Here is an 8,904-nt window from a genome sequence, read left to right on the forward strand (position 1 = left end):
TTTAATCCTTCTGGCTACTTTTTTTACTCACAAGTGAAATAAATTTAAAGTGATGAATCATTGCAACATCATAAAAGGCTAATCACTATACCAATACATCAATAATTTAGGAATGGATTTTTTCCTCCATGTCGTCCTTCATCTTTTTCTGCTGAGTTATGTTAAATTGCATTGTTTTTCTTCTGAAGTGTGACTTGTATTGTCTTGAACCTTAAAGGTTTTTATGAAAATGTTTAAAAAAGATTTAACAGACCTAAATAAGGAGGAAAATAATACTTGGTGATCGACTGTCTTGTGCAAGACTTGAACAAAAAATTGGATGCATAAGAACATATTCAAGTTGTAAAAGAGTCAAAAATAAAAAAAAACATCTAAATTCATGTGTAACTTTTTTTTGCCAATAATTTTATAGTCTTAGTCTAATTTTAGTCTCACAAGTAAAATTTATTTTGTAAAAATCAATACTATAAATATTCACTATTCTATTAATTTATATACTGCAAAAATGTTACATTGTTAGTCAGAAAATAATCCAGCACCACATGTATAATGGCAGATTAAACTCCAAAGCAACTGAAATAATCTTCATTTATTCTATAATCTCATAAAAATTACATTTTCATAAAACTTAAAGTTAGAAAATCAATCAAGTTTGATCTGAGAGATTCATCCTTTAATTAAACAGGAGAGCATAGAGTAAGAATGAAAAAGAGTTTATTGTCTTAATCTACAGAAGGTACTTTAATTTGAAAAGTAAAACTTTGTGTCCGAGTAAAGACGTTGTTTAAGACGTGATCAGTTCATTCCAGCTGTGAGACTTCATGGAAGTACGCTCCCAGCATCTTGACTCCTTGGATGTAATTTGATCTGAAAAACAAATAAAAAAAGAAGATTTAAATTATGCAGGATGATAAAATAATTCCAGCGTTTCCCTCTGTGTATTTTAAGCCTGGCGGGCCACCAGGCTTAGCATTGCTTAGTTATTTAATTTTTTTTTTAATGTTTGAATATTTTAAGACTTTATAGTTGGTGTTCAGGTATTAACCTTCTAATCTTTCAATAGCACATCATTATCAAGTGATATTTTAAAATTCCCTGTCAACTTTAAACATTTTTTAACTCGGCTGCTGGATGAATGACTAAACCACCAGGCGTAGCAGGTTCTCTGGGAGAAACCTTGAATTCTTCTATTTACTTTACCTTTCACTTCTTAATTTCATTCAAATTACATTCACTGTGTTTGTGACGAACCTGTTGAGTTTTTCGTTTTGGGAGTGAGCTCCGTCATCGGAGGATCCAACAGGAAGCAACATGACGTTCCGGCCCGTCGCCTCCTGGAACGTCAGAGTGACGGGAATGCTGCCGCCCTCACGGGTCAGGTCCGGTTCCACCCCGAAAACTAGACCGCATCAGGGAGACGGAGGAAAATAACCATCCATGTGAACACATGAGTAAAATATTGATTGCTTAGGAAGACGGGTGTGTGTAAAGTTCTGAACCAACCCGTCTTCATGGCCTTTCGGCCGGCCATGTAGTGCGGATGGTTGAAGTCAGACACCCAGGCTTTGGCCCCGTGACCCATCGTTACTTTCAGTTTGTTTGGACTTCCCAGATCAGCAAACCTCTTCTCCACGTAATCAACCACCTAAATAAAAATAATAAACAGAAACTGAGTAAAAAACAAACATGGTGTTTTTAAAACTAAAATTAAACACTGACAGATTGAAACTGGTTATTTTGTTTAAATGTCCCATTTAATGCAAGATTCGACTATTTCATCCGAATATAAGCAAATGAATTATTAAATATGGTTTGTAATTGTTAAAACAAACTGAATTTTACTGCATATTTCACAGTTTATCTGCATAAACCTTTCAAAATAAAGCTTCAGCCATATTTTAGCACTTACCTGCTTCTCCACGACTTTGGGGTCCATGTCCGGGACGAGGCGGATGGAGAATTTGCCGATGACCTTGCGGGGGATGACTGTCTTGGCTCCGGCTTCGGAGAACGCTCCCTCGATCCCGTGCAGAGAAAGAGACGGATACCTCCAGCGGTGCATCAGGATTTGCTCCTGTAACGAGAAAGAAGCAAAGTGTTGGTGGTTCTGAATGAGGCAGGGAATGAAGTAAATGTCAGATTGTTTTCTCGCCTTGCTGTCGTGCAGCAGCTTTCCAACTCCCACGTCTTTGCAGTACTCGGACAAGTCAAAGTCGATCTTCTCGTACAGCTTTTTCTCGTCTTCTGTGAGAGGAGCCACGCTGTCGTACATCCCAGGAATCAAAATCTTTCCCCTCTTGTCAACCAGAGACCCTGTGAAGGTAAAGAGAACAACGTTGACATACAAGAACTGTAGAAAACTTCAACAATCATCTCTACTAACCCATGAGTGAAATGAGATCCGTCATGGCCTCATGAACCGAGCCGCCGAAGACGCCAGAGTGAAGGTCTTTATCGCTGCACTCTACCTGAGGTTCAGTTGGAAATGTAGAAAATCTGTAAAACTACTCTACAAAAAAAACTACAAAATTACTCCTGAGGTGGATTTACCTCTACAAAGAAGTAGCAGATTCCTCTGAGGCCGTAGGTGATGCAAGGTTTGGTCTTTCCCAGCCAGTAGTTGTCAGAGATGCAGACATAATCCACATCTTTGAAGAACGAATCTTTTCGGGAAAACACCAGATCGTCCAGACCCTCAGACCCAGATTCCTCCATCCCCTCAAAGCAGAACTTGATGTTGATGGGAAGATCCTGAAGGAAAGATAAAAGGTACTTCCTTAAACTGGTTAGGATGGGTCTATGGGCCAAACAAAACATGTTCATTACATTTTTTTCACAGAAAATTATTCTTGGATGATGAGATTTTAGTTTGGCCTATTTGAGCTTCTTCTAGATTTAACCATTTTAGGGTGTCTTGTCACTTTAAATCCAATAAGCTGCTGCTGGCCACGCCCCGAAAACTCAATGTTTACATTCACATGAAAATGGCTGCAAACAGATGTGCAATTATGCAACCATACATCTTTGAAAAGCAGAAGTGGAGCCTCCTGTACAACTAACAAGGATGCAGCAAGTAGTTTTTGGATGGCAAGTCAACAACAAAACACCTGACTTTTTGTTGTCAGGTTACTGGCTAAAGCTTTACTGGCTTTAGCCAGTAAAGCCAGTTGACCAAATGTGCTGGAGTTCAGTTTAGGTTGATAGGTAATGGGCTGGGCTTCGGTGGGGTTGCTAGGTGACGGGAGTAGCCTGATTTGTGATGTTACATTGGTTAAGTTTTTGAAACGGCTCATTTTCCAGGCACCAGTAAAAAGGCTAAGTGTTTTCTTTTTGTTTTTAGAAGAAGCCGAGACCCAAATAGAAGGACAACATGCAGAATGTAAATTTCCATAATAAATCCCCTTTAAATCTCAAAAGTACTAGGATCACAAGGTCTCTTGATTCTGTCGCCAGGAGGATGAAATAAAAAAAACCTCAACAGCACAATGCCTGCTATAAAGTAATTTAAAACCCGACTGAAAATCTCAGGGTTAATTTTTATCTAAAAAAAAAGCCTTCAGTGGGCCATAAACAGCTGAAACCGGGAAAGTTAAAGGTGATAAAGACCCTTCATTATGAGAACATTAGCCAAATGTACTCAGATCCTTCCAAGAAGTGGACTATCCCTGCGCTAATGTGGGTCAGTTTTCTGTTTTTCTGCCTGTTGACAACGTCAGAGTTCTCAGTGAAACGTCTTGACACGACTGCAGCGTATCCAGCCTTCACATAATGATTAAACCAAGGCTTGGTTCATTTTTAAACCCGAATTTAAAAAACTGCTGTTGCACATAATTTACACCGACACTCCTATGGTCACATTCCTAAGAAGTTAATTTCTAAGAAAGCCAAAGAAGATTTAAAGTTAGTTTAAATGCTATATTGTTTTTAAAAAGGTGTTGAACCTTCCCAGGAGCGGCTGATCTACCAAATAACTCCAACAGCACACTGACTTCACATCCAGCAGGAAAGAAACAACCAAGAAGAACAACTAATCGATTTCAGGCTCTTCTATGTGGAGTGCAACAGGGATCGATATTTGGGCCTCACTCAAACCCACCGAATACAAATCTCAAAGTAAAAGTCTGGACTGTTTTCATTTTAATTTGACTGAAAGACGACCAACAAGATGATTTTGCATCATCGTCTGGTACAAAATAATCCCCATCAGCCTAAGAAAATAAAAAGCATTCTAACTGTAGCCCATAAAATCAAGTATTTTTTTGTAAAATATATTTATTAGGTAAAGTTGGTTAGTCTGACATTTTAATAACAAAATTAAACATTTTTGCTGTTGAAGTATTTTAAAGGAAAATGTAGCAACAGTTCAAATTTTGGGTAAAAACCATCAATGATTCATGATGTTCAATATCATGATTTCCCTCCAGTATAAAATCAATATTTCACAAATGTAAACTATACGAGTCCTTATTTGTTACTTGACATTATCTATATTTTTATTCTTATATTATCTGTAAGTTATTATGCAAAGGACAGGTTAAATATTCTTCATTTATGCTTTTTTAAATTATTATCACAGCTGTCCACAAGGTGGCAGCATACAGGTGTATGATGAACTATTGTAAACAAGTATAAGTGTTGAGACCAACAAATATGTAAAAAAAAAAAAAGAAAAATACTTTTGTAATCGTTCTGGGTAAACCGTTGACTTGATTTAGCTTTCTTAGTGAGCAAATGAATAAAATCAGTTTGCATTTCTTTACAACTTCACTGAAATATTATCATCTACCTTTGCTTTGACATCATCTCTAAACCATGTCCAAGTAGAGAAAACACAGATCAATAATCAATCCCTGCAGTCTAAAACAACCAGCTGGATTTAGGTTGAACTATTTAACATTTAAATAATGAAAACAAATCTCGGAAAACGGCATCATTTAAAGGAAATGAAGCAAACAAAACGATTTGTTTGCATAACTTTCTGCACGACACATAAACTGCAACGGAAACAAAAATACCTGAACGTGTGAAGACATGCTAGCTCTCATATGCTATGCAATAACATACAGCGGTTGTTTAGCCAGAGCTTGAGCTCAGATCTTGTTTTCCTTGAGCTTCCAGCAGTACATTTTAAGCTGATGTTTTCAGCGAACAAAGATACACGCCCAACTCACCATGTCACATTGTGAGTTGGGTGTGAATGTTTATTCTTCTTTCACAGAGAAGAAAAGGTAAAAAGAGAAACCAAAACAAACTATTTTGCTATAGTTTCAATGCACCAATAAATGTCCAACAAAGCAGAGCACAAAAACTGTGAAGTGGACAAAAAACGTTGCAGAATCATGAATACATTGTGAAGATGAGAGTCAGCACATTCAGTAAAGGTAGGAAACTTAAAGCACAAACCAATCTGGTTTATATCAGGGTAAAAACTGTACCTGCTTTATCTTTTGGTAGGCCTCGATGCAGTTAAACCAGGCCAGCACTGGTCCCTTGTCGTCAGTGGATCCTCTTCCATAGAGTTTACCTACAAACACACCTCAGGCTTTATTCGCATCTTTTTCTCCTGGGATTCGATTATGACATCGACTAACTTCACAAAACATTGCAAAAAATATATAATTAATGTAATTTCCAGTTCTTAATGGAAGCATTGTGTCGCATCAGATCCTTTATTCTGGTTTAAATGTCATGTTTAGTCTTTTTAAACAGAATATGTGACAAGATGGGAAGAGGAAAGAAGCTAAACTAAACATCGCTGAGCATGTAGGAGTCAGAAGGAAGTGAATGTGTCACTTTCAGTCAGCTGATTTTTTTACCAGAGAGTAGAATGAAAGCTTCAGCGTTAGTTGATACCAGTGGAGACGTTTTACCATCATTTGATTGTAGAAAACAAAGATTTATTCATGTTTTCAAATGTAAAAAGTCAACCTAGGTTAAATTTCACTCACATTTAAACCATCTGAAGACATGACATTGTCTAAATGGCTTTTGTATTTACACAGGCCATCTTAGTCTGATATTTACAGTAAATCTGTTTGATGAACTAAGACAAAAAAGCAACAGAAAAGCAGATGTCACAGAGCTGCAGCATTAAAAATAAAGTCAGCTCCTAATTGTTGAAAACAGTTCAACCTGACCTCTGACGTCCTCAGATAAGAAAATGCAGCTCTGCTCAGAAAATGAAGGCAGCTGAAATGGACTTTGAATATGTGCAGCCATCTGTGATATGATTACATGTTGATAAAAGCACAAACGCAAAGCTGGGTTTGAGAAATTACAGCAAAAACAGCAACTTTGATCTTTACAGACACGATGGATTGGAGCATTTTTTTACCTTAAACGGTGGAAAACTATAAAATTTTTTAAAAATGTTGCGCTTCGATAACTCTGATGGCGTAATTTTGATAATACTGAAGTCTGATCGCATCATCAGGACATCCAGATATTTTATGTCAGTCATAACATCCTGCATGTCCTCAAAACGCAGCCAAAGACAACACAAAGACAGACTGAAAACAGAAACCTCCAAATTCATCCTTTTGGGTTTAGTCTTACACTTTCAGGAAGGATTCCAGACGATCACTTTGAGTTCTGGTGAAGCCGTTTCACTTTCAGCCCTTTGATTTTCCACATTACGTTTCAAAGCTGCTCTGAACTCACCGTCTTTCTCCACCAGAGTGAACGGCTCGGTGTCCCAGCCGTCCTCGACCTGAGCAGGCTGGACGTCCAGGTGGCCGTAAATACACACCGTCTTCTTGGCCGGGTCCGAACCCAAATGGCCCAGGATGATGGGAGGCAGAGGGATCTCCTCTCCAGAGGGAAGCTGCGGGGGAAAAAAAACACTGAATATTAAAAATAAACTAGAACTGCAAGCAGTTAGATCGGGTTTTTCTGGTATCATACAGGACGTTACTTTAGTCTTTTATAGTCATGTATTCATCATAACCAATAAAAAGGAGTAAAATATAATTAGTAACATAATTATTCGAATCAGTTTGACCTTAATTTGTGTTCTCAGAAACATAAAGAAGATGAAATGATCACCTTTTGTTTCCCGATGTCCACCAGCTCCACCGTCCCCCCCAGCCTCTCGATGTCTTTGGCTGCCATCTCCATCATCTTCTTGATTTCCCCGCGCTTTTCGGGCCAAGCGGACACACTCTGGACAGCGACCCATTCTCCAAGGCGCTGGCAGAAAGAACAAACTCACGGCTACTCAAAGGCTTTTCAATCATTCTCTAGACTGAGAGTTGGGCTTCAACTGAATTTAACAACTGGTTTTACAGTAATACAGATTGGCACATACCCGTAAAGTCTAACTACTTCACCTCACTTAGAAAAATATGCAACGTGAGAACGTAAACTTCATTTGTTTTAATCAGTGTTTCTCAACCCTGGTCCTCACCGCCCCGCCTATCCTGCATGTTTTAGGCATTTCCCTTCTGCCACACACCTGAATTGTATCTCTGGGTGATTAACAGGCTTCTGCAGTACTTGATGGTCATGCAATCACTTGAATCAGCTGTTGTGGAATAGAGGCACATCTAAAACATGCAGAGCAGGGGGGCAGTGAGAACCAGGGCTGAGAAACACTGGTTTTAAGTAAGCAGGACTAAATCAAGACTAGCAAAAAAATTAAACCAATTTTCCTGATCGAGTCCTTGTCCTTCCCCTCTCACTTCTTCTTTCATTAACTTTTATTGGCCTTTATTTGAAAGTGATCAGACAGGAAATTGGTTAACGAAGAGGTAAAGGTCATCGGGTCGGGATTTGAACCTGTCGCGTCTACGACTGACGCCTCTAACAACGCAACACCCCTCTGCATATTATCACTAATTAAATCAAATATTTGAAATGCATAACCTACACAAAAAATATTTTGTTTAATGACATATAAAATAAATATTAATTCATTCTCAATCATCACTGTCGTTTGCAGGTTTGTTTAAAGGAATACCAGAAACACAATACAAAGGTTTCAGGCTGGGACTTTTGCATGTAGAAAAAAACTACATTAATTGTGTTAATGGCCCAAAAAAAAAGCATTAAGTTAGCTGACTGTAGCCTAGCTTAGGATAAATGATACATTCTGCTACGCGGATGCTCTTCTATCTCTTTATCGCGAATCAGATTAGATAAATTACTGGCTCCAGAAAAGAAAAAGAACTCAAGTGAAGCATTTGTACTTGGATGGAGGCAGCATTGAGTCAAAGTACTTTCCAACACAAGCAGAAACGTCCTTTTTCTAAATTAACCCAGCTCAAATAGAGTGAGTTTCAACCTCGAATTATAAGTAACTTACTAAAAGTGAGAGTTGATAGCAATTTCACAAAAACTGATTTAAGTCAACTCACTATTTTCTATTAAATGCCATCTTGCATTTACAGTGCAGTGACAATAAGTGCTACCTTTAAACACTGGATGATAAGACATACCTTGACGTAGAGGTCCTGGTTTTCGTCCACGTACTTGAAAAGTGCTGGGAGGTGAGCCATTTTTCCCAACAACAGGCAGGAGCTGAGGGTTAAACCAGGCAGAGTGAAGAGTTTAACTCTGACCTGGAGCAGATATATGAGCACAAAGACACGCCCACCAACAAACCTGCTGACTGTGCACAAACTCCAGGAGTCAAATGAGAAAGTAAATATAAAAAAAGAAAAAGACTCATGTGAGAAAGTTGCATCAGAGACATTTTACTTCCTGCTTATCGTGTGCAACATAAAGTTCTTTGCAGAAATAGATACTTCAGTGTATTTTAGTAATGATATACCAATAAAAAGTAGTAATTATTCTCTTTTTTTCTAGATTATTTCACTTAAAACAAGATGTTTTTCCTGTTATAAATTAAATAATCTGGCAGTGGAATTAGTAATTTTTCATTAATATTAAGGAATTATATCTTGC

At 37.9% G+C, this 8,904-nt stretch overlaps 1 protein-coding gene across 2 annotated transcripts in view; it reads right to left on the reverse strand.

Moving 5' to 3' along the window:
* Positions 1 to 656: 656 nt before the first annotated feature.
* LOC106958632 (cytosolic non-specific dipeptidase-like) overlaps positions 657 to 8,904 on the reverse strand; it is a 14,261-nt gene continuing 6,013 nt past the window's right edge. The window contains exons 2-12 of one of the 2 annotated variants that reach the window (XM_015050629.1): positions 8,436 to 8,517; positions 7,045 to 7,188; positions 6,661 to 6,823; positions 5,436 to 5,524; positions 2,551 to 2,751; positions 2,384 to 2,468; positions 2,153 to 2,313; positions 1,910 to 2,074; positions 1,504 to 1,645; positions 1,252 to 1,399; positions 657 to 867 (exon numbers count right to left, since the gene is read on the reverse strand). In XM_015050629.1, the coding sequence (XP_014906115.1) occupies positions 801 to 867; positions 1,252 to 1,399; positions 1,504 to 1,645; positions 1,910 to 2,074; positions 2,153 to 2,313; positions 2,384 to 2,468; positions 2,551 to 2,751; positions 5,436 to 5,524; positions 6,661 to 6,823; positions 7,045 to 7,188; positions 8,436 to 8,495 (1,425 nt within the window). In that variant the 5' untranslated portion in view covers positions 8,496 to 8,517 and the 3' untranslated portion in view covers positions 657 to 800. Of the gene's footprint in view, positions 868 to 1,251; positions 1,400 to 1,503; positions 1,646 to 1,909; positions 2,075 to 2,152; positions 2,314 to 2,383; positions 2,469 to 2,550; positions 2,752 to 5,435; positions 5,525 to 6,660; positions 6,824 to 7,044; positions 7,189 to 8,435; positions 8,605 to 8,904 lie in introns of both variants that reach the window. The other variant, XM_015050620.1, reaches the window with a different exon arrangement.

The sequence above is a fragment of the Poecilia latipinna genome, unplaced genomic scaffold (genome assembly GCF_001443285.1).
Source record: "Poecilia latipinna isolate Pla-1442-1.1 unplaced genomic scaffold, P_latipinna-1.0 Scaffold49, whole genome shotgun sequence".
In the NCBI taxonomy this organism is placed as follows: Eukaryota; Metazoa; Chordata; class Actinopteri; order Cyprinodontiformes; family Poeciliidae; genus Poecilia; species Poecilia latipinna.